The sequence below is a fragment of the Coenobita brevimanus genome, chromosome 35 (assembly GCF_032717465.1).
Source record: "Coenobita brevimanus isolate Jiangsu-jjx chromosome 35, ASM3271746v2, whole genome shotgun sequence".
Taxonomy (NCBI): domain Eukaryota; kingdom Metazoa; phylum Arthropoda; class Malacostraca; order Decapoda; family Coenobitidae; genus Coenobita; species Coenobita brevimanus.
In genome coordinates, this window is record NC_136988.1 from 17,658,988 (window position 1) to 17,686,026 (window position 27,039).

The 27,039-nt window shown below is 41.2% G+C and overlaps 1 protein-coding gene across 2 annotated transcripts in view; it reads right to left on the bottom strand.

Annotated features, from left to right (window-relative positions):
- Positions 1–27,039, bottom strand: part of Efa6 (Exchange factor for Arf 6) — a 74,018-nt gene that overhangs the window by 21,741 nt on the left and 25,238 nt on the right. For both annotated transcript variants that reach the window (XM_080269636.1, XM_080269635.1), the window contains exons 9-12: positions 25,082–25,313; positions 21,807–21,951; positions 21,403–21,546; positions 16,766–16,968 (exon numbers count right to left, since the gene is read on the bottom strand). In XM_080269636.1, coding sequence (XP_080125762.1) covers positions 16,766–16,968; positions 21,403–21,546; positions 21,807–21,951; positions 25,082–25,313 — 724 coding nt within the window. The remainder of the gene's footprint in view (positions 1–16,765; positions 16,969–21,402; positions 21,547–21,806; positions 21,952–25,081; positions 25,314–27,039) is intronic.

Genomic DNA, 27,039 nt, shown 5'->3' on the forward strand with positions numbered 1-27,039 from the left:
CACGTGCACTCGTTCGCTAATTTTCGCTGTTTATTTCCCCTTGAAATATGCCGTATAATCTATTTTCGTAATAAAAATATATATAAGAAAGGAAGGGAGAAGCCTAAGTGATATTTACATTCACCTGGAACTACCTAATTATTGCAGGTCACCACACTGTATTCTACGCTAAGTAAATCTTCCCTGGAATTTTTCACTGATTTCATCCATTGAAATAAGCCCTATGCCCTATTCTTATACCAAATAATATATACAAGGAAGAAATAAGGTAAGTGAGAGTGCCATGCATCTAGAATTGGCTAAGTATCACCTGACAACACCTCACGTGCACTCGTTCGCTAATTTTCGCAGTTTATTTCCCCTTGAAATATGCCGTATAATCTATTTTCGTAATAAATATACATATAAGGAGGGAAGGGAGAAGCCTAAGTGATATTTACATTCACCTGGAACTACCTAATTTATTATGTATTGTCTTGGTTTCCTGCCAATCATTTATTGCTATGTATTAGCAGGTCTCACAAGGCTGAAGTTGGTAGTATTGCACTCACCCTAGCCAGGCGGCAGGAGGCCACCACTATCAGTTCACTGTCATCTTTCAAGGTGAAGGTATGTCTGATTCGCTCCTGCTAACTTCCACCGCTTTTTAGCCCCATGCAAAGGGCCCTGTGACCTTCACCCCTTACTAAACCTCGTGTGGAAAGAGGTAAAGGCCTGACAATTGATAAAGAGTGACTACGATCTTTCTATTGAGTAAAACAGGGCAAGTGGAATTGTAAATAATGTGTAAATAATGTGTAAACTGCAAGTGAAAGCAATGAATGTAAATATAAGTGAATAGTGGAAAATAGTTTTATAAGTTACTTCAAGTGACAGTGCATAACACAGTGTAAATAAAATGGAAATGTAAATAATGTAAATAAAATAGAGAACGTAAATAGAAATGTAAATGAGTAGTATTATAAGAATACGAGTATATACCCTAGGAGTAATGAAAGTGAAAGTTTCACTCTAGCATGTATGAATACTATGAGTTATGAGAGTGAAGGTGAAAGTGACATTCACTCTCAATGCTAGTATACAGGACGAGAAAGTGACTCCTACGTATTTTACTGAAAGAAATTGAATGCCTACAGTGACAATAAACTACTATTACTGAAGGAAACTTATGGATAAAGACTGTAGATATATATAAGTGTTATATAGTAATAGAAATATAAACTGTGAGTGTTTTTATGAATAACAAATGACAGAACACCAGCGGCGAACTTGCGCAAGTGGGAAGGACATACACCCTCGTAATTTTCATTGCTTTCACAGTGTTTTTTTTTTTTTGGAGTATGGATTCCAAACTATTTAAGAATCATAGAATAGTGTTTCTAGTGATAATATCAGGCTGTGGTAATCATATTACGGGTTGTCGGGAAGTGTACAGTGGAGACTTTGTTACCCAACTTCAGAGGTCTCCACATGTCCTACGGTACTCGACGAAGGCTCAACAAACACCCCAGGAGAAAGCTGAAGGTATGTGCCATAAGCATATGTGATTTTAATATTCTAAGACTAATAACTGATATTTGGCAAAATATTTTTAGAGAGTCTGTCGGAGTGCGAATATGCCCGCGGGAGCCGCAAGAAGAAGCAAAACAAGCCCGCGGTTAAAGGGTTAATGTCCTAAATTACCCCACTTCAGCCTCAGATCCCTTCACCACTTTTGGGACTCTATGTTATTAATTTACCTACAAACCTACAATACTAATGGACAAAAAAAAATAAATTAAGGGTGGTTAAATAAATAATGCTTCAACAATAACTAATTCAGTCTGCTGGTGTGGGTGGGGGTGGCAAGGGGAAATTAATAAATGATGCCAGTCTGCTAGTGTGGGTGAGGGAGTGGCAATGGGAGTGCGAAAGGAATAGAGGATGCAGGGTAGATATTGATAAAGTTAACTGAGCTATCCCCACAACACAAAAGAAATCAAGAGGAGAATAAGATGAGTGCTATATGTGGACCACCCTATAAGGTAAGTTACTGAATGATACTCCCCCTGTACTCCTATCCTATTAAAATTACCAAACTACAAAATATGCAAATACGTCAATCCCATAGTTGCCTTTGCTGCAACTACTTGTTAAGCCAATTTTATGAGATGGAAACAATGTGACTGTGCCTTTATATCCTCAGTGATTCTCTCTCTCTCTCTCTCTCAAACACACACACACACACACACACACACACACACACACACACACACACCACAATGTCCTCTAAATATTATGACATCCACTCAAAACAACACTTCATTATACAGGGTGTCCTGCACGTCACGCACCATAGGGAAAACTGAAGTTTAGAGTATTTCTTTGAAGTGCTGACCGTTGTGCCTCATACAAATATTCAGATGGGTGACCTACTCGACGTCGACCTGTGGAATGGCCCCCTTGTAGCCCTGACCTCACACCTCTGGATTTTTACCTACAGGGTCATATAAAGGCCATTGTGTACGCAGAGAAAATAATGTCACTGCCTCATCTGAAATCAATAATCACAGCTCCATGCAGAGAAATAACCCCTGACATCTTACGACATGTCCTCGATGAGCAGGTCACTTGTTTGAATATTTGTATGAGGCACGGCGGTCAGCACTTCCAACAAATACTCGAAACTTCAGTTTTCCCTATGGTGCGTGACTTGCAGGATATCCTGTACAGCAATTTTTCCTTCATGTTATATTACAGGTTAGATCCATATTCCAGGTGGACAAAGGAAGCCTCATAGCAACTCTCCCTCAGTGATATATTTTGTGTATTACACCTGAACATTTCCTTGCATTGTATTATTTTAATATTAAGTCTTAGTAATGACGTGTATCCACACACCCACGTATGTGTATGGATATTTAGTCATAGTAATGACACATGCACACACACACACATGTATGCAGAGGGATATTAGGGTGAAATGTTCTGTATAAATCACAGCTCAACATTTCTGTGTATGTTACTTATATTGTTTTGTTACCTGCATATTTCTTTTTAAGATGAACAAGGGATGTAAATCCCAATTAAATATATAAATAAAAAATCCATTATAACATTTCCTCAGTATTTTCACTGCTTTGGTATTGGGATGGTCTTCATATTATTCCTTTTTTTACAGATGATGAACAAAGGAAGAAAAACTTATTAAATACAGAAAAAAAATCCATATACAGGTATCAGACTACAGGTGTCCTCCATTCATGAACAAAAATTCAGTAACAGCTGGACTTGAACTGCTGTGCGTTGAGGTTTGGGGTGAACTAATCTGGGGAAGTTAGTACCAAACAAGAGAATACTGAGGTGTAATGTGCAGAATAAACCACTCAGGAACAGCTGCTACATTTGAATAATTCACTCACAAACAGGTGCTATGAAGCCTCCAGTACTTCCCTAAATTTCACAACAAAAAATCACAATACTGTACTTCATAAACAAAAATAGAAAAGATCTCTGGTACAAAAGACAACCTACCTGAAATTAAATAATATCACAGTCACTTATCCCCTTCAATTCAATTATATATTTTTAACTTTATTTCTCACTATCTCCAAATGATTCATATTCACTGTATGAGAAATTTTAAACAGGAGGGATTATGCACACAGCCTTTCCTGATCCCTTCTGCACTAGATGTCATTTCCAAGTTTTATAAAATTGTCCAGTGGTGGCAACAACCCCCTCCCCTCTCTCTCTCTCTTTGCCTATCTGTCTATCACCAGGTGCCTTAATCCCATTATGGTAGCTACATATGAATAGCCTCCATGTCACCTTGTCCTCTGCCATCAAACTGTCCTCTCTCCAACTCATCCTCCCTCCTCTCATATACCTCTCCATCCCATCCCTCCAGGTACAGTAATAATAATAAACTATAAAGGATGTCACCCAGACTGAAGAACTCTCAATAGGATGACATTTCAATTATTTATTCTTTTGATTAAAAATATTTCAAGAAATACTCTGAGATTATTTAGCCATGTGGAGAAGATGAAGAGTGAGAGGCTGACTGGAGGAGTGTATGTGAATGAGGTGGAGGAGGGGAGGCTGAGAAATGAGATGGAAGGATTGACTGAAGAGACATGAGAGAGAATGGTGCAAGGTGGAGAGAAGGCAGCCAAATGGAGGAGGACAGGGTGACATGGAGGCAATTTGTCCGTGGCCACAGTTTACAGGATTATCGTGTCTGGCTACTGATCAATAAGATAAACAGATTCTTGTCACTTCCAGATAATCCTGAGAATGTGGAAGAGTTTTGTTATTTGGGAGGCATGTTATGTGCCAGTGGTGGGCCTGGAGTAAGGAGTGGTTGGAGGAAGTTCAGGGAGATGCTGCCTCTCCTGACATTAAGAAGGCTCTCCCTCCATGCTAGAGAGATCTTTGTATGCAGCATGTGTTAGGAATGGAATGCTGTTTGGTAATGAGCCTGGGCAGTAAAGGAAGTGGATGTTCATAGGCTTAAACATACAGAAATGACAATAATTAGACCCTGATGGGTGTGTAATGTGTCCCTGAATGTGAGGCATCAGGGAACTAGGATTGTGATAAGAGTTGAGAGGAAGGATGGAACTGGAATGTATTGGTGCTGTGATGAGGAGGGGTAGACTGAGATGGTTTGTGAGGGATGGAGATGGTTTGGGGCATGTTGAGACAATGGAGAATGACAGTTATTTGCAGAAAGTGAGAAGTGTGAATGTCAGGGACAGGGTTGTGAGAGGAAGACCAAAAAAGGCCTGCGACGAGGTCATCGAGTGTGCCCTCAAAGATAAAGGACTGAATAGGAAGGCTGCCAGAGACTGAGCAGCATGGAAAGCTGCCATTAGTTGACCAAGGTCATTGCATGCAAGTATGTTGGAGCCTTTATATATACTGTGTGTGTGTGTGTGTGTGTGTGTAATCATCTCATCTCATCAGCCGTTTGAGTGTCCACCACAGGACCGGCCTATCCTGACCAAAGTGGGGACAATACAGCCAATGTATCTCTAACAAGTGGCTTAGGCTGTCTGGTAGAGATTGTATGTAGGGTGAGAAGTGCTTGAAAGTGTAATTGTAGTGTTGGAGTGGCTTTGGATATGTGTGTAGTCTATGAACCAAGTGTAATCGGCCCATGCAAGCCAACTGGGTGCAAGCATACTTTATAGTAAGCGACACTGGTTCAACCACAGCACCCCTTATGTCCGCCAATGCAGTACGTGGCCGGGTGAACACTCCCAAAGTTTATTACCCTGGCGGGGCACGAACCCTCGTTCTTCAGTGTACGAAAATGCACACTTTACCACTGTATCACAGAGGTTCCATATACTTACACACACAAATAAATATATATATATATATATATATATATATATATATATATATATATATATATAAAGACTCTTACTGAAAAAATTAATGAAGGCTATCTCTAACATCACTAATTCAAAAAGTCTATTATAAGGTCAATAACATCACCTGGAAATAATATGTACAATAATACAACCTACATCAAGTGAATGACAGTACCCAGCACTATATCTAATTACTTGGCAACAGAGAGAACCTACAGAATGCAAATCAGTCGGTACAAAATAACAAAAAATCTACAGACTAGTTACATTATCATACAAACATCTCACTATAATACTCCTCCTTTATAGATGTTTTACTTTAAGTAGCTTTGTTCCAATGATGTATGATGGTTGTTATTAAGCATGTCATTATGAGACATCTCTCCTACAGTGGTGTTGCCAAAGAGGTGGGCAGGGGTGTCACTGGCCACATAATAAATACCGAGCCATCTCAAATTTCTGAGGCTATACACCTGGATTCATTCATGAGTTTTCCCTAAGCCACCCTATGGTCAGGCTTGGGCAACTATCGGCAACTGAGCTGATAAAATAATTTAGATTGTGGTCACTAAATAGTTTATTGAATATAAATGATTTCCATCAACCATGAACCACATTCACACGAAAGAATAAACTTAAATGCCAATGTCCCAATGTCTGGAAGTATCAGAACGAATACAGGTGCAGCACAGGTAAATGGTGCCTGGGCTTATCATCTCCAATTCAAGTCTTCAAACAAATCAAACAGGTTTGTTCTAGTTCTCCCTATTCCAGAAGGACATGAGAAAGAGGTTATGTTGAAGATGACAATGGTTATGATAATGATATAAAGTGTTAGTGATGCACAGGGATGTCTTCACGCACTGACACTGATGTAACTGAGGAGCTACACTCCCCAGTTAAACAAACATCTCTCAAAAGGATGATAGTGGACTACAGAAGGGCAACTTCAGCCTGCACTTCACCAGGTTCATATTAGATGAGCCTTGGATCACAACAACAACAATAAACAGTACAGTAATCTTGAGTCAAAAACTTATACAGTATAACCTAAAATATGTATACAGAGTCATGACAAGGTAAAATGTTAAAGACATTACTGGTGGCGTGAAACTACAGTATTAATGACGTGCTGTATATATGTAGTTGTCATAAGGCCTGGGAGCTACTACCAGGAGAGTGAAGTGCAGCATTCAGCTTGGTAGCCAGCCACACAAACATTATTCTTAGACAGGAAATGCAGCCATAAGTAAACAAAGTCCAAGATGGAACTCACACAATGGTCCAAATATTATTACACAGCTCTTATTTGTCCCCCAGTGATTTCCAGCAAATGCTGGGAAATAATTAGCTGGTTTTGGCACTTTGGTTAGCTCCCATTCCCCAGAAAACATCAGCTGTACCATGACTAACCACAATACTGTATGCAGTTATCTTTACGAGGAAGTACGGACTTATTTAACAGACTCAATTTTAAATATGTGAGGAGATACACTTTTTAAGTTTTTAACTTGAAGGTTCAGGGAAGAGGTCCTACATCACAAGTTTTTATACAGTAACTTCAGGATGGTACTGGTATAACCTGTAGATGACGATGACAATGATGATGATGATGATGATGATGACCCTAAAATGATGATAACGATGATGACGACAATAATAACAATGATGACGATGATGGTAATGAAGATCACAATGACGACGATGATGATGACAATGACAATAATGGTAATGATGGCAATGATGATGATGGCCCCAGTCTTCCACCAGGTCAGTTTGGGTGCAATAATAGTGTGCTGTCTTTCAGTGTCTGTGAAACACTGCTAACCGTCAACTTGGGTCACCACCAAACAAATCCAGTCTGCAAATGAGATGTGCATAAAATTACATTATAATAAAAATCTACAGTTTATCAGGCACCATTTACCATTGCTGTGAATCGTATATTATTATTTTTTTTTCAACATGATGATTCCTATATCCATACATATATAGGGTGGTTCATATACAGCACTGCTCTTTCACTCCAGCAGATGATTTCTTGTGTGGTACAGGGGCAGCTCAGACAGCATCACCAGTCTCTAACCAGCATCGCCTACTTCTTACTCCCACTGCCAGACCCAGGCCCACACCTGCAGACTGAACTATGCCCACAACACAGAAGATACCACCAGAAGTGATTCTAATGGAGTGCTATTTACCAGCCACACTATACAGTAACCTACACTGATCCTTGTTCCTACTGGCTACTTATTGATATCAAAAAGCACTGTACAAGATATTGCTGTATATGATGTGAAATGGTAAATAATGGCTGTTAAAATTACACGGCATAAAATATAACATAAACTGATTCCCTGTATTCCCATCTGTTGCCAGAATGAAAGTTACTATAAAATGAGAGAAATAGAAAAAAAACAAACAAACAAACAAAGCGTCAGTAGCATCAACCGAAGGATGTTTGAATATTTAGGCAGCTCCGCCACCTGGTCATATTGGTGCCACGACATGAAGGCATGCCTCTCCAGCAAAATTTAATGACTACAGAAGAGGAGTTACAAAATCCCTCACACGTGAAAAGAGAGAGCTTCTTGATTTTGGTATGAGGTGAGAGATGCCCAGTGGTGGCCAGGATAGGGATGGGGTTGGGGCAGCAGCAGTGCATAGAATAACAAGTAAAGTTATACTTGGCTGGGTATCAGTGCTGACATGAATAGCAACTCACTTCAATGCCATACCTAACAGGGCAGTGAGTAATAATAGTAGCAGTAGTTGTAGCCCCAAGCTCATCTGAAATTTGAACCCAGTGGACTCCAGGCCAATTGCCCCCTCCTGCAATTCACCATCCTCCTTTAGGGGGATAGGGAGGGAGCTGAGGGATATTTGCATAACCCAGCAGTTGAGTCATATGATTACAGTATATTGGTGCCATCACAAGAACACATCCTTCTCTAGCTCCAAATGACTTTTGTAACCTGCAATCTCCAGAGCCTGATAAACTTTTTGGAATATCAGGCAAGAGTTTCATAACTGTAAAAAATGAAGCCATATTACTGTCACAACTGTACACGCCATCACTCGCCACAATACACGACCAATATTCACACCCCAAACTAACCCCTGCCTTCCTATCATCTTCACTATCACCACCACCCACCACCATCATCATTATTATTACCACCACCACCACCATCATCATTACAACCACCACCATTACCACCACCACCACCACCACCACCACCACCACCACCATCTTTATCATCCAGGCCTCCTTTCCCATTATGTGTATTTCACTTTAAGTTACCACCGGATGATTTTACTGGACTTAGGACGGGTCTCGTAGTGAGTGTAGTAGTAGTAGTTACAATCCTAGGCTGAACCAAATGTGAACCTGGTGGACTGCAGGCTGAAGATGCCCTCCTCCTGCAGTCCACCATCCTCCTTCAGCATGGTAAGGAGGGAAATGAGGGACGTTTGTATACCTGGGCAGTGGAGCAGCTTGATACGTCAGTGCCACCACATGAAGGCAGCCCTCTTCAGCATCTCTCTTAATGCAACCCCTCCTGTTCATAAATCTTCCTAAGCTGCATAAAATCACCTGAAAATAGCAAAAATAAACTGGAAGAAACTAAGTCACTGGACTGAAGGGGTAAAGTGCTGTGTCTGGTGATAAGAGCATATCCTTAAGTAGAGGTATATCATTAAATTATATATATATATTTATTTATTTATATATATATATATACTGTATTTACATATATCAAGAATAATTACTAATATTACATGTGACCACTTTGGTAGATTATCACGTTTCCCAACAAGGTAAAAGTAGCGGTCGTGGATCCACATTCTCAACAATCAAGGCAGCTCCCAAGCACATCTTCCTTACCAGCTTATTTATGTAACTGGTAGGTTAATAATCTCTTGTATAAAATTTATGCAGGAAGTTTTTGTGTCGGTGACATGTTCCTAAATATCACAGCTTTATCCGAACAACTGATACTGTAATTTGCACCAAATGGATAATCAACTTTAAGCTACAGAACTTTAATGGGTCAGTTTTCTGTAAATTACTGAGGAATAATGGTAGAAATATAAGAAAATAAATAAAAGGGTACATACTGAATAAAAAAGGATTTTCTGTATAAATGTCCACTATGGAAAATAGATGGTTACAGATGTGCTATAGGGCTTCCCAAATTGTCAAGAATGCAGTCCACAGCATGAGGTTGACAAGACAGACAAACATACATGACACCAGTCCCTTAATAGCTAAGGTAGGTATGATGAGCCTTCTTTACTAACGTTACAGACACACTGGTCCGAAGGGGAAAACGCTGGTACCCATCTTCAATGCTGCTGAGATGGTATAGGTCAAACTCCACTGCCTTATATTTACACGTGGTTTGTGACATGAGGTCGACTGTACATGCACACCCACATATATATACATAAATACATATGTGCATACATACACAAACATACATGTATACACAGGCATACAAATTCATTCACAAAGAGGTTTACCACATACACAGATCATTCATGCACACATTAAAAACATCAGTATACTCACATACACACATACAGATTTATGACATAGATGAATCATTTACTGTAATTTTTAAAAACTGAAGAATCAAACACACACACACACACACACACACACACACACACATATACACACATTACAATCTCCAGCGACTGATGAAAGGAAGGATGAAATATAAGATTGCACAGGAAACTTAAAAATCATTACCTACATAAAACTCAAATGCAGAGGAAACAAAAACATTGGAAGTCTTGCTCTTCTCTGCACTTAGGGAATCTCCAACACCAGAACAGGTAATCTGGCAATGCTCTTGGCAAATCCATCCAAGTTTCCGATATCTATGTTTTCCTACATTCACGTACAGGCAGCAAATGAAGCACTGAGACCCCAGTTTTGAATTACGCTTTGAAATACAGGATGACAAGGGAGTAGACTGTAGCACCAGTCATGGCAGTACTCCAAAGGTGGATGGTAAGCTGATGACAGGGAGAGCTGGAACTCCCATTACATCAGCCCTCAGGACTAGCTTCTGACCATCCCCCTCTGCTGAACTTTTTCAGTGTTTCAGTAAAACAGAGAGTAGGCCAGCATGCTGTGCAATACAAGTTCCTCTAACTGTCACACCAAACTACATGCACATTCCACTCTTCACTTCCTGTTAAAAATTTTACAAAAAGAAATGGCATCTAACAACCAAGCCTCGGAGTCCTAGGGTGGGGAGGGGGAACCATCAAAGCCCCCACCATCAACCCCTCTCCCGGTGATGACCCAGTGAGATGCCTAGAACCACTTTCTGACTCAATTCTTCTTCATTTCTGCAACATTTGCAGCTTTTCCTCTAACTTTCTCTGTTGAGCACCACCTCTCCTCATCTAAACCTCACCTTCTCTTCCTCACTGAGATTCAACTGTCCAAGGCAGCTGATAGCAAACCCTTCTCTGTATCCTCCTACTTTCGCTATACTCATTTCAAAGCCAAAGTGGATATTGAGTATATGTACGCAACAACTTATCTCGCTCTCGTGTTCCTGAACTTAATTCTCTACTCTCTGGCTTTGGCTTTCCTGTCATTCTCTGACTAAATATATCTGTGCTGTTTACTTATCCCCTAATTCTACTGACAATGAAAAATTCTTCAACTATCTTACTTCTAAGATGGAACACATCCTAGCCATTTCTCCATTCTCTGAAATCATCTTTCTAGGAGATTTCAATGTTCACCACCACCACCGGTGGCTCTCGTCTCCTTTCACCGATCCATCTCGTAACAAACCTACATCTCTTCTATCCTTAATGACCTACAGAAACTTGTACAGCACCCTACCCTTATCCCTGACCATCTTGGAGAGTGTTCTAACATACTTGATCTCTTCCTCACAACTAATCCTTCTGCTTATGCTGTAAATCTTTCCTCTCCATTGGGCTCCTCCGATCACAACCTTATTATCTTAACCTGTCTTATCACTCCAGTAGGGCCTAAGGACCCTACCAAGTGATGGTTGTGGCACTTTGGAGCTGCTTATTGGAAGGCTCTCAGGCAGTGCCTCTTTGAGCTTCCCTGGAATGATTATTGCTTCCATGGTTGGAAGCCATCTGCATAAGTCTTGCGCATTATGGAGGTTATTCTTGCGGGCATGGAAGCATATATTCATTTCTCACATCCTATGACTAATGAAAAAAAAAACTTGGTTTAATCACACTTGTTCTACTGCTGTCCACAAGGAGAAGGCCTCCAAAAGGTACCGGAGCCAACCCACCCCTGAATCTCATCTCTTGTGTTTCTACCTGGAATCGTGCTAAGTCTGTTCTCTGCTCTGCTAAAAATAATTTCATTCATACTAAATACTCTGAACTCCCAACTCGAATTCTTCCCACTCCTTCTGGCACCTTGCCAAAATCCTTATTAACAACTTCACCTCATTATCCTTCTCTCCTCCTTTCCAATCTGATAGCTCTGTAGCTTTTTCTTCTACTGATAGAGCAGAACCATTCGCTCAGACTTTCTCCTCCAATTCTACCTTAGATTATTCCAGTGCAGTTCCTCCATCACTTTCCCCTCTCAAACCTGCTCATGGTTGACATTAAAATTTCTTCAATGAATGTATTTTCTGCCATCACTGGCCTCAATACTAACAAGGCATATGGGCCTGATGGGGTCCCTCCTGTTGTCCTCAAGAACTGTGCTTCTGTGCTTACACCATGCCTAGGTAAACTCTTTCGTCTTTGTCTATCAACTTGTATCTTTCCTTCTTATTGGAAGTTTGCTCTCATTCAGCCTGTCCCAAAGAAGGGTGACCATTCCCAACCCTTTAACTATCGTCCAATTGCTTTAACATCCTGTGTTTCAAAAGTTTTTTAGTCCATTCTTAACAAAAAAATTTTTAAAGCATCTTTCCTATCACAACCTTCTTTCTGAACGTCAGTGTGGCTTCCGTCTGGGACGCTCCACTGGGCAATCTTCTCACCTACCTTTCAGACTCCTGGTCATCCTCCTTTCAGAACTTTAGCTATGCTTTGCCATTCCACCTGACATCCCAAAGGCTTTCGATCTAGTCTGGCATAAATCTTTAATTTCCAAACTGCCCTCTTATGGTTTCTATCCTTCCGTCTTTGCCTTCAACTCTAGCTTCCTTTCCAGTTGTTCTATAGCTGCTGTTGTAGATGGCCACCGTTCTTCTCCAAGAGCTATCAATAGTGGTGTTCCTCAGGGCTCTGTCATATTACCAACTCTCTTCCTTTCATTCATCAGTGACCTTACAAGCTGTACATCTAACCCTATCCACTAATACGATGGTGACTCCACCCTTCACCTTTCCACTCGGTTCCTGCAAAGTCCATCTCAGCAGTTACTTCAACAAACATGGGATGAAGCTATGGCACACCTAATGTCTGACTTGGCTCATATCTTTGACTGGGGTAAAAATAATCTTGTTGCATTTACTGCATCAAAAACTCAGTTCTTACATCTATCAACCCAACAAAATCTTCTGCAGGAGTATTCTCTCATTTTTAACAATATCTAACTCAATCCTACAACACCTTTAAACATATGTGGGATTTCATTCTATCGGGATTTGTCTCGGAAAGATCATATTACCTCTCTTGTAAAGCTGCTTCCAAGAGATTAGGTGTGCAAAGGAGACTCTGTGCCCTCTTTACCCATGAACACCTGATGACTTTGCACACGGGTTTTATTTGTCCCTGTATGGAATGCAACTCTCATGTGTGGGGAGGCACCCCACATACAGCTTTCTCAAGAAGATGCAGCTAAAGGCTTTTTGTCTCATTAACTCTCCTCCTCTTACTGACTCCCTTCAACCTCTGTCTCTTCATTGCACTTTTGCATCTTTATCCTTTTCTACTGCTACTTCAATGGTCATTGCTCCTCTGAACTGTCTGCTTGCATCCCCCCACCACTACGGTGGGCGCACAGCATCCATCTAGCAAAAAACTCTCATCCCTTATCTGTCCAACTCTCTACTGCAAGAGATAACCAGTACTCTCAGTCCTTCATGTATGCAACAGGTCAACTCTGGAACTGTCTCCCTCTGTCTGTATTTCCTACTGCCTATGATCTCCAGTCTTTCAAATGCAGCGTGTCCAGGCATCTCGAAATGAACGGAGCTTGAATTTGGCTCTATTATTTTATTTTTGTTTTTTTCTTCAAGGGAACACTTTGCACGCTCCTGGCCTTTGGTTCCTTCTTCCTTGCATAAAAAAATAATACTCATTTAACACCTGTTCATATAACATGTTTTTCACTACAAAGCTGTAAATAAAAACAGTAGGAGTTTCACTTAACACTTCACTATTCAGGATGTGCACTGAATATAACTCGCACCAGCACAGATCTCAATATATCACTGCTACTTTAACTAATTTATGGACTTTAACATTTAATACAATGGTAACTCCAGCCACAACATATTATCCATTCTGATAATTATTTACGGCCTGAATATTATTTTTTAATTAACAATCTACTGGATCTAACTGGAACACAACCCTCACATAACCAAATCTTCGTTCAGCACAGCAGTTTTGAGGAGGACGTCTAGTCTTTAGTGAGTAATTGCTGTGCTGTGATTAAATCCATTTCAACAACAGTGTTTTGTAATCTACCATGTAATTCATTAACCTGCCACAAGGTGACCAAAGCTGACACATGCAAGCCTGTTGGAGCCTTTATAATTGAAATGAAACAAAATGAAATCCAGTGACATATTTTCTATTAGCTATTGTATGGTATCTCCACACTGTTTCATTCAGCCTCGAAGATCATTTTTTAAAACAGAAAGGAGAGATAAAGGCTTTATTAACTCCTTCACTACTAACAGATTCTTCCTCAGTTGAATACGATAGTCTGGAGGTAGCAGGACTTAAATGTAAAAATTCATCATCATCATCACCATCATCCAGACCTCCTCTCCCACCCTAGGGCACGGTGAGGAGTGGCAACGTCCAGACAGTCCATGTGTGCCCAATCCAGTAGGCCACACTTCCATTCACTCATCACTCAAGCCCCGGAATCCTGGCTCTAACTGATACCCCCAAAACATTCGTCACGTTCCGTAGTTTCACATAAACGTATCTGACAAAGTCAATCCAGAGGCTGTCACTTTAAAACGGGGTGCCAACTCCCTGATCATACACTTCTTCTCACAACATTCATCTAGCCAGCTCAATTTCACATCAGTCCCCTAGCCTCACCAACTTCCATACCTCTCTTCATCACACACTCATCCACCACATCCCTCCACCTTCTCCCTGGCTTACCTCGCCTGCTCCCTCCTTCAAATTCGCTCAGATATACCTTTTTCACCACTCTGTTGTTATCCATTCTCTCCACATGACCATACCATCCCAGTACACTCTCTTTGATTCTGGTGTCCACAACCTTCCTCACTCCACATCTTTCACGAATCACATTATTTCAAATCCTATCCATAATGTAAAATAACATCACCAAAATGATGGAGATGGAGAAAATGATCTTTGAAATAATATGAATTTTCATGACTCTGAATTAGCAAATGCATAAATAAAAAAAAATCACCTGAATCAGTCTATCAAAATAATGGGGCCTCAATCCTTCTCTGCTGACTGTATTGCTAGTACCAAGTCAGATCCTTTCTTCACTTAAGCAAAAATGCTGGAGTGGAAACAGACAGTCTTTACAGCCTTCCCTCAGGACAGTATCTACCACTAATAGGCTTAAGATAACCTTGGAAATTTGACCTACAAGCTGAAAAATGGCTGACCAGAATTTTATTACCTTAGATTATGCATGCTTAAGTTACTGGGAGAGAGATCTGTGTTCCTTGTTATTGAAATACAACAACAGTTTCCTTAATCCTCATCGTCCACTCTAATCACCTCAGGGTAACAAAAAATTTGTGCAATGCCAGCATTTCATAGGCTGTAGTCAGTTCAAGGCAGACTAATCCCTCACAGTTTAAAGAGTGACACTAATCCCTTGCAGTTTAAAGAGTGTGACACTAATCCCTTGCAGTTTAAAGAGAATGACATTAATCCATCGCAGTTTAAAAAGAGTGACAATAATCCCTCGCAATTTACACACTGTGACACGTCCGCCATGCCACAAAAACTGACATACAGGTACAGTACTCAGCCACATCATAAGACCTGACATGACTATTTCTGCCATGCTATTAAATAAAAGACACACTCAGCAGAGAGAGTGAACACTTACTTCTGCAACACTGTAGACAGCAGATGCATCCAACTCTGCCAAATCATAAGTGTCTGCACACTCAATTCTGCCACACCATTGAGTAGACACACCCAATTCCACCATAGCATAGAGAGCAGACATACTCAATTCTGCTACAGTAAAGACAGCGATACTCTCATTGGCATGGGGGACTTCACAACACTTCTTTAGCAATACATTTCCTGCCTTGCACCTTAATAACCTCTTATATGGCACTGATGCAAACTCTGTCGATATTAGTGTGACATAAGCAACACATAAGCCAAAATCAAGGGGAAATATATAATAAAATATTGCAAAGAAGTGCTACAAAGTGTTCTGTGCCATCAAGAATATGATCCAGAGAGTGGACACACCAAATTTCACTACAATCTCAATCCTGCCTCACTGAAGGTTGCATTCTAGCTAGCACAGGAGCCTTTGCAGCACCTCTTCCTTAGTGACTCCCCACATTTACCATATTACACTTTAACATTCTCTTCTATTTTTTATAAAACTTTAACATCAACATAATTTACAATCCTAATACAGTATACAAGAGAAACGGAAGTGCACTCTCATGACTAAATCACTAAGGAAGAGGTGCTTGGGAATCTCCCAAGCCATTTAGAATAGCGGTGAATGTTTAAATTAGCACACCAGACCAGCACAAGTGAGTTGGGTTAGGGGAAGCATGTGAAGATAATCAAGCAGAACTGGTTGCCTTTCCAATGGCCCGTCTTGGAGGGATGTCAGAGGAGGTACCATTCCCCTCCACTGTCCCTCTGCTAGTTCCTTCCCCCCTCCCCCCTCCTCTCTCTCCCCTCCCTCTCCTCCACCTCACCCCATAGCCATACCTCTCCTCTAAAATTACTACCTGGGTAAGAATGTTTGATCTCTTCTCGTATTTATGGAAGCAGTAGCATTGGGGTACAAAACATTAAAGCTTGTCATGAGAGCATCCCAGGAGAGCTAGGAGAGTGAGCGCGTGAGGCCGAGGTATGGCAGGGCCAGGGTGGAGGTTGGTAATGGGGAGAGGAGAGGGTGGAGGTGAGGTAAAGGATGCTTGGTGTGAGGGTGGAGGAGGGTGGAGGGTCAGAGGAAGGCATTGTGATGAACTGCCTGCTGGTAACTGTACCTGTCCGCTGGTCGCGCTCGCTCTGGAATGGGCGGGGGCACCACTCGCCCGCCCCGGTCCCCGCCTTCTGCCCCTTCCCCGCTCACCCTGGCTTCAAACACAGGCAGGTCCTGGGGCGGCTCCACTCCTGCGCTGGCTGACTGCTGGGTGTGGGTGGCCAGGCGGGAACGCAACAGGAACACATAGGTACGGTAACGCTTTACCTGAAAAGGACACATTTCAGTAGCTTGCTCTCTCACACCTATTCACAAGCATATATACATGTGCACACACACACACACACACACACACACACACATAAAACATCAAAAATAATGTGAAGGTGGTATATACTAATGTTGATGGCTTAATATCGGCAGGGCTTGAAATCAACGATTTTTTGAGGGTACACGAACCTGATGTTATGTGCTTTGTAGAGACCAAGTTAAGGAAGATATTAATGTTCATATGGGAGATGGTAAATACAAACTGTGGAGAAGAGACAGAAAAGAAAAAACAGGAGGAGGAGTGATGATAGCGGTGAAGAACAACATAAATGCAGATACCGTGGAAATGGGAGAAGGCAGGACCGAAGTGATAAATAGGAAATTAGAAACTGGAGAGAATAACAAGAGAGATGTGGCAGTAGTGTATGTTCCCCCTAAGACAAGAGCATGGAGTGATGATGAATACCAGGAAATGTTGTCAGACATGGCTAGTTTTTTACAGAAAAATATTGAGAAAAGCAACAATATGATTTTAATGGGTGATTTCAATTGTAAAGAGGTGAACTGGGAGGAATGGGACTCAGGAGGCGGCGAAGATTCGTGGGGCACTATATTATTAAATATAACAATGAACAATGTGATGATGCAATGGGTCAAAGAAGAGACACAGTTTCGAGGTGAGGACATACCAGGAAGACTAGACTTACTGTTTACCAAAGAACCCGATGTAAGAAAATCCTTGAAGTATCTGTGTCCTATTGGAAAAAGTGATCATGTGGTCACTGAGTTCCAGTTGATAACAGGGAACCTGGAGCCAAGAGACGAGCTTTATGGATAGGGAAGGTACAACTTTGGGAAAGCAAACTTCACAGGACTGAGAAAATTTTTTGAAAATGCAGATTGGAGAAAATTCAGAAAAATAAAAGATACAGAGGAAGTGGGATATTTTTCTAGGCCTCTTTAATTCGGGAGTGGAAAAATTTGTGCCAAGAGTAAGGGGGAAAGAAAACAGGAAAAAGGAGTGGTTTAATAGAAGATGTATGATAAAAAAAAAAAAAAAAAAGAGAGAGAGACACGGCGTGGAACAATTGGAAGAATATAAAAGAACTAGAAATGAATACACAAGAATACGTAGAGAGGAAGAAAAGAATTTTGAAAAAGGTATAACAGACAAATGTACGGATGAACCCACACTGATTTTTAGATTTGTCAATGGCAAACTGAAACAAAGGGAAGGAATCACCAAACTGAAAGTAGAAGGAGAGGTCTATAATGATGCGGCAATGCAAGCAGAAGTAATGAACACATGCTTCCAATCAGTTTTCACTAGTGAAAAGGAGTTTGTGGAAGGAGAGGGAGTGACAAGAAAAGTGATAAAAGATATAAAAGTGGAAGTACAGGAAGTATATAAATTACTGGAAACTCACAATGTAAGGAATGCCCCAGGACCAGACGGAATCTCTGATTGGGTACTGAAGGAATGCAGAGAACAACTGGCGGATAAGACTCACAGTTTAATTGTGTGTTCTCTGGAAGAGGGGAAAGTGCCTCAAGAATGGAAGAGGACAAGTGTGGTACCAATTTATAAGGGAGGAAACAAGGAAGAACCCCTGAATTATAGACCAGTATCCTTTACCAGCATGGCTGCAAAACTGTGCGAGAGAATTCTGAAAGATAGATGGGTAAAATATCTGGAAGAGATGAATATTTTGGCTAACAGTCAGTTTGGATTCAAAGGTGGAAGGTCATGTGTTTCCAACTTGTTAAGTTTTTACTCAAAAGCATTTGACATGCTTCAGGAGAGAGATGGTTGGTTGGATTGTGTGTATTTAGACTTAGAGAAGGCCTTCGACAAAGTACCTCATAAGAGACTAATGTGAAAACTAGAGTATACAGGAGGACTGAAGGGGAAACTCCTGGAATGGATGAGAGACTTTTTGAGAGACAGACAAATGAGGACAGTAATAGAGGACAGGATGTCTGGATGGAGGGAAGTAACAAGTGGAGTCCCTCAAGGCTCGGTGTTGGCTCCAGTAATGTTCCTGATTTACGTAAATGATATGGTAGAAAATGTTCTGGAAAGAGGTGAAAAGAGTAGGACAGGGTGGAAGTGAAGTTAGCAGGGGAGTGAAAGATAAAAATGGTAGATTACTAGTGGAGAAGGGAGAAAAAGTGAGCAGATGGAGAGAACACTTTAAGGAATTGTTGAACATAGAGGATGGAAGTAATGCGGCACATAATGAAAGAAAGGCAGAGGAAAGATTTAGAAAGTGGAGAGATGGTATGGGGCACAAGGGCTAGTAAATGTAGATAAAACAAAGGTGATGATATTTCATGTTGGTGGCAGTACTGTCAAGAAGAGAGCGGCCATGTGCAGTCTGCCACAAAGGCGTGGAAAATACATTAATTCCATCTTGTGCAGTGTGTGTGACAAGTGGGTGCACAAGAGGTGTAATGGTATTAGAGAAAGACTGCGTGATAATGCTAATTTCATGAATGCAGTGTGCTGGGGAAAGCATGTGCAAATCGTCGGGTGTGAAAGGATTGATCTTGCTGGTGAGTCTCTGAGTGTGTGGAAGAGTTTTGTTAACTGGGAGACATGTTACCGTATGCACTGAAGGTGGGGCTGGAGCTAGTTCTGCAGCTAGAGTGAGAAGTGGTTGGAAGAAGTTCAGGATGCTGTTACCTCTCCTAACACTGAGAGGGTTCTCCCTCCATGCTGAGGGACCTTTTTATGTGGCATGTGTTAAAAGTGTAATGCTGTATGGTAGCTAGACCTGGGCACTAAATGAAGGGGATGTTCATAAGCCCAAATGCACAGAAATGACAATGATTAGATGAATATACAGTATGTCCTTAAATGCAAGGCCTGAAGGGGCTAGGTTTGTGACAGAAGATTTGAGAGGAAGGATGGGAATTGAATGTACAGTAAGACCTCACTATAACGGACTAATTGGGGCCCAAGCCAGTCCGAAAAACGCGAAATTCCGATAAAAGCGACATCCGGACATCCCCCTGCTAACCCAGACTTTCTCCGATATATCGGACATTGGTCCGGGTGGCATGAACGGTTTTTAAACCATTTTGACTACCATTGCAGTACTGTACTGTGTTATAACTTCACTACATTAATCAAATGATAAAATATGTATAACAACACTGCACTGTACAGTGATAAATATGTCTTTTATTTACCGTATTGTGGTGAGCATACCTGAAGTGGTCAGGCAGTTCGGACTGTTTCTGGCTTTATCAGACTTTTTCCGGTATATAGGAGTTTAGTCCAGTAGCTCCTAGAGTCCGGTAAAAGCGAATTCCGGTCTATTGAAGTCTGTTATATCGAGGTTTTACTATATTGCTGATTCGATAAGGAGGGGTAGATTGAAATGGTCTGGGCATGTGGAGAGGATGAAGAATGACAATTGGGTGCAGAAAGTGAGGAAGTGATAATGTCAGGGGGGGGGTTGCAGGAGGTAGACCAAAAAAGACCTGGGATGAGGTCACTGAGTGTGATCTCAGGGATCAGGGACTGAACAGAGGCTGCCAGAGATCAACAGCATGGAGAACCACCATTACGTGACCAAAGCCAATGCATGCAAGCACGTTGGAGACTTTGTAATTAACCCGTTAACTGCTCATGGCGGTTTTTTGGAGGTGTCCGTGGTGTGCAGACCTAGGAGTAAAAAATAAAATTTCCCAAAGGCCAAATTTTGTCTTAGGAATTGAGAGAACACGTGCCAAAGTATATAGTAACGAAATATTAGCTCAATATTTACCTTGGTAAAGCCATGGATGAACATCAAAGTGTCTGATTCCCTATTGGAATGTATGGTTTTCATTTTGTGTTTCGGTTTCAGTTTTGAAGGCTCAAACATGCTTGCATGGGTCAGCCTTGGTCACCAAGGTACTGTATTCGAAATTCACCTGCACAACCAGGGCTGTATTGAGCAGTCGCACTCGGAACAGCCCAGGCTGTACAGAGCAGTTAACGGGTTAAGTAAATGGAAACTACAATAAAATCTTGATATAGCGGACTTCAATATACCGGAATTTGCTTTTATCAGACTCGAGAAGCTGACCGGACTAAATTCTCATATATAGGAAGAAGTCCGTTTAGGGCAGCTATGTTCACCATAATAAGGTAAATAAAAGACATGTTTATCAGTGTACAGTACAGCATTATTACATATGTTGTACCATTCGATTACTGTAGTAAATGTTTAACACACAGTACTGCAGTGGTAAAGAAAACAGTTTAAAAACCGTTGGTGTGATCCGGACTAATGTCTGATGTATTGGAAATAGTCCGGGTTAGCAGGGGGAAGTCCGGATATTACTTTATCGGAATTTCACCTTTTTCGGAGTAGCTTGAGCCCTAATTAATTTGTTATAGTGAGGTTTTACTGTATGTGTAATATAAGGCACTCTGACCTCCTTGCTGAGATAAGCCTCCTTCTCCTTATAGTTAGCCATGGATGCAGCCCTGGTGGAGCGATCTGGTGGGCGAGCCTGGTGCTCCTCCAACTCCTGCTCCAGCTGAGCCAGACGCTGAGTGTGGTCCTCCAGTTGTTCACCCTGAAAAACCATTATGGTACACCTGGCTGGGACAGTACAGTCAAGGACAAAAGTTGGTGTAAAATGCCACTGTCTTTACTGCACACTTAGGGCAAATCCAACACATTTCCTGACACTTCATATCAAATCTCTAGAGTACGGAAACATACTATGATTCAGCTTAGGAATACTATCTTGATGAGAAAAACTGGGAGGAAGAAGATTTTAAAAAACAGACTTTAAATCCTGGCTATCCAATCACAAACAAAGCGAGTACACACCATATTAAGCTTGGTGATGGTGCATGGGAGGAGTGGGCGTTGGAAGCGTCGCTGTGAGCCAACAGCACCAGGTAGTGGCGCCGCTGATAAACTGGCTGCAACCAGGTTGATAGTGTCTATCCATGCCTGTAGCTCCTTACTGTCACTGTGGAGAGCACAAGTATCACCGACACTCTCAAGGCTTTCATATTCACATTATGTATGTGAACTATTTCTCTCACTGGGGGCTTTCATATGTGTAAAACCTGTATGAAATCTGCATTTCAATAGATCATCATCACCATCATCATCCGGACCTCCTTTCCCATCCTAGGGCAGGGTGAGGAGAAGCAATGTCCAGATAGCCCAAATTTGCCCAGTCCAATGGCCATGCTTCCATTCACTCATCATTCAAGCCCCCAGAATCCTGGCTCTATTGGATAAACCAAAAACGTTCACCACGTTTTGTAGCTTCACATAAACGTATCTGGTAGAGTCAATCTGGACGCTGTCACATTATGCTAATAATATATGGAGTGCATTCAAAGTCACTATGTCCTTCTGCACCTAGTAGTACATCAATTATTCATCCATCATCTAATCCTGTGCTGCCCCATGAGGAGCATAGGAGCCCAGGGCTAGGCAAGTTGGTCCTGACATTTAAGATGACAGTTATCAGACTCACTCATCCCTGAGTGGCATTACGTGAGCAATAAACTCCAACCACCTTGGATATAAACCTGCACTGGCTCAATCCAACTGCAGCACCTTAATTACCTAGTAATACACCACACTTAAAAGTTTGTGTGTAGGACAGGGTGAATAAGACCATGTAAAGGGGATTGAAAGAAGTACGGGAGGGTAGGAAACACATTTAGGGAGTGGCAGCTGATATTGTTCAGTGACTGGGAAAACCATCCAGCTGTTGAACCCTTAGTGAGTTATGGTGATGGTGTTCAAAACTCACATTTCATATCCAAATAATGTTAAGTAAAATGTTAAGAATAACAGAAAACAAGAGTACTACTATATGCTGAGAAAATATAATCGGGTAAATAACATGACAAGGGTGGCTTAGGAGTAGGGTTGAGAGAGGAAGACTGAAAAAGACCTGGGACAAGCTGCCATTATGTTACCAAGGCCAATGTACGCAAACCATGTTGGAGCCCATAAATGATATGAACAATACAAGAATATGTTGGCTGTCTTAGTAGAAATTAGATACCATGTAATGGGTATGAATCCACACGGAAAAGACAGAGTCCTATGTATTTCTTTACTACTGAATATCATCATCATCATCATCTGGATCTCCTTTCCCACCCAAGAGCAGGGTGAGGAGTAGCAATGTCCAGACAGCCCAAATTTGCCCAATCCACTGGGCCAAGCTCCCATTCACTCATCATTCAAGCCACTGAAATCCTGGCTCTATCAGATATGCCAAAAACATTCACCACATTCTGTAGCTTCACATAAACGTATCTGATTGAGTCACTCCAGATGCTGCCACACTAAAAATGGGTGTCAAAATCCCTGATCATGCACTTCTCCTCACAACATTCATCCAGCCAGCTTGTTCCCCGACTTCCAAACCTCTCTTCCTCACACACTCATCTACAATATCTCTTCACCCTCTCTTTGGCCTACCTAGCCTCCTACCACCTTCAAATTCACTCAGATATACCCTTTTCACTATTCTGTTGTTATCCATTCTCTCCACATGACCACAGCATCTAAGTACACTCTCTCTGATTCTGGTGTCCACCGACTTCCTTACTCCACATCTTTCACGAATCACATTATTTCGTATCTTATCCACCCTCTGTACTCCACATACATTCCTCAGCAGTCCCATCTCCACTGCTCTTACTCTTGACTTTTCATTTTCATGCCACAACATAGTCTCACATGCATATGTTGAAGTTGGCACTAATACTCCCTCACGTAAGCCTCGTGCAGCTGCAACACTCAAGCCTCTGCTATCAAGGTCCCCATTGCACCAGGTACTTTTCTTCCTTGTGTCACTCTACTTTCAATTTCTTTTGCACATTTTCCTCTCTATCACTGCACCCAGATATCTGAACTATATCACCAATTCCAGTCTCTCTCCATTCACTGTAACATCACACTGGGAGTCAATAACCATCACTCAATATATTTTTCCTTTCTCCATGATTTAGGTTATCAAGTAATAGTCTCTGTGACTCAGACTTTGCCCTGTATACCTCTCTTCTAGCCCTACGCTTGGCAGCCAAATACAGTATTCCTCTTTGCTACCTCCCTCCTTCCATTCCCGGAAAAGCCTTCTTTTCTCCTTAACTGCAGCTTCTACACTCTCATCCCACCACCAAGTTACTTTATGTCTTGGTGGTCCTCTTGTCCAACCGCATGTTATATCAGTAACTCTCAAGAAATTGTTCTTGAGGGCTCTGTACTGTTCATTAACACGTCTGTCTACAGCTCCCTGTTCAGCCACCACTCTCCTCATCTCGCTATAGAAGGCATCCCTTACTACTTGGTTTTTCAGCTTCCATATTTTCCTCCTAGGTACATAAGTCCTCTTTTTCATCACTCGTTCTTTAAGCACCATATCACAAATCAGTAGTTTGTGCTGCTGCACACACTCCTCACTTTCTATAACTTTAACATCCCTCACTAACCTCCTATCAGCCCTCCCAACCAGAAAATAATCTATCTGACTGCTATTTCCCCCAGACTCATACGTAATTAACCTACTGTCTCTTTTCCTAAAATATGTGTTGCACACAATCATGTCCGCTGCCTCCCCAAACTCGAGTATCCTTTCCCCTACTGCATTCCTTAGACCATACGCACATCCCCCATGCACTCTTTCATAACCTTGTGCTGCTTCACCTACATGACCATTTAAGTCCCCTCCCGAAATCACTATCTCATCATCCCGCATACCACCCACTACACGTATTAAATCCTCCCAAAATCTATCTTTCTCTGCTTCATAACAGGAAAAAATTATTGCTAAGAGAATGGTGACAGAACACTTGCATAGGTGTAAGGAAAAATGCTCTACAGTAGGGTCTGTATTCTTGTAAGGTGAAGAGGCTCACTAAAACCTATTCCTTAGTGATTTACTTTGCTTGTTACACCTTACTATTCTTTTTATCACATTAATTGCACTGTATTATCAACACAGATTTCTTAAACATGATAAAACCAGTCAATAAAATGGCACATGCAGAAATAAACTGGTAAGGAGAAGGTATTAGGGAGCTTCCTTTTCCAGTGAGAATATGACCCTAAGAAAGGTAGTGCATCACCTTGTCTGTAGAAGATACTCGGCCTGATCAGCAGTCTGGAGGCGGAACACGTGCTCCTTCTTTGAGTAGTCGTTGGCACGTGTTGCCAGGGCGTGGTGGAGGCGTATGGCTGTATGGCCAGGGTGGGCGTGTTGAGGGCCACGACGTGCACCCTGCTCATCTTTGTGTAGGTACAACACAAGATCCTGTATTACACAGAACCACATCTTCCACGAACGCTTACCAAACGCAGCTGAAATATAACACAAATTATACGCAAAACAGAAACAAGTTTTATTACATTTTCCACAAACACTTACCAATGCACCTAAAATATAATATACAATATAAGTAGTGTGTAACAAATTTTTTCAAGATGTTCCAATAACATTTACCAAATGCAACCAAAATATAAAGTGGCAACAAGTTTTAGCCTATTACTGCAACCTCCATGAATGACTTACCAAATATTCTACAACTGAAATCTTCCATTAACACTTACTAAACACAAGTTAAATGCAAACCAAAGGTCCTGTATGATGCATAAGCACACCTTCCATCAGCACTTACCAAACATACATGACACTGGGAGAAATTCTATCCTGTGTGCAACTTGCAACAACTGTGTTCATAAAAGTGCAGTAATATTAAGTGTAGACTGCAGGATGTGAGAAATTTTCAATGTGCATTATGTATGGGTACCTGGGCTGTGGATGACAAAATGAGGAGTGTTGTTTGGGGGTAACAACCACCTGGAAGGCAACAAGTTCTGTTACTTGGGGGACAGGAGGAGAAGGAGCAGGAGGATAGACTCTACTGCTTGTAATCTAACTTGGCCCATATATTTATCCTTTTGCAGTGTATATCACACAGCTTAGTGGCAGGAAAAGACAATGCTACAGACTTCCATCCATTCCACAGCACTTTCTCTTGACTAGCATCATGTTCTAATGTTAATTTACTGTTACAACTCATTGTTCAAGGTGGAGGGAAGACAATTTTAGGCCAAGTTAGAGTAAAAAAGGTATAGTTCCAATGTTAGAATGAGAAAAGCATGGAAGAAGATAAGGGAACTGTTGTCTCTCCTGACTATGAGAGCTGTAATTTCATGCCAAAGGTGCTCTACAAATGATGTGTGAGAAGTATTATGCTGTCTAGCAGTGAGGCTTGGCCTGCGACAGACGAGAATACAAACAGACTAGAATGCACAGAAATGAAAATGCTGAAATGGATAAGCAGAGCATCCATGAGAGACAAAATGGTAAATAGTGTACCTGTATTGTGAAAGAGATTTGAGATAACAGATACTACATAAGTGGCATGTACTGGTACCGTAAAGTGGGGTGAATTCGGACTTGGGGACGACTTTGGACATTTCGGGAAAAAATGTAACCAATTAAAATACAGAGAAATGAAAATCTGGTTATGAAAAAAATATAAGTATTATTAAAGAGGAATGTTGTAGCCATAACTTAGATAAAATAATAATGTAATCCCATTCACACAATTTGTGTAAATATTCATTGAATACATCATAAAAAAAGGCATGCTTTTTTGTATCGGTCAAACTTATACTGAGTGTAAAGGATGGGAAGGTGTGAAGACATGTGACCATCGCCAGAATGTTGCAAAAACACTTGCGATACCATACATACAGTTACTTTGGCCTCAGTGTCTGTAGTTCAAGGTCCACAGGCCTAAAAGCAAATTTTCTTCTTTTTTTTAGATTCAATGGGGTTACTTCAGACAGGGAAAGGAAAAAAATATAGCTTCCAACCTGCGTGCGTGCATGCGCAGACACACAGAAGCACACAGACAGTATTTCTATCTAACTAATCATAACAGGCATCCTTTCAATCATGACAACATCTGTCACACTCCCTTCTTAAGAAACCTTAACTCTGTAAGGCGACAGATGTTGACATGATTTGGGGGATGTTTGCTGTGCATTACTAGGTGAAATTACTGTATATTAAAGT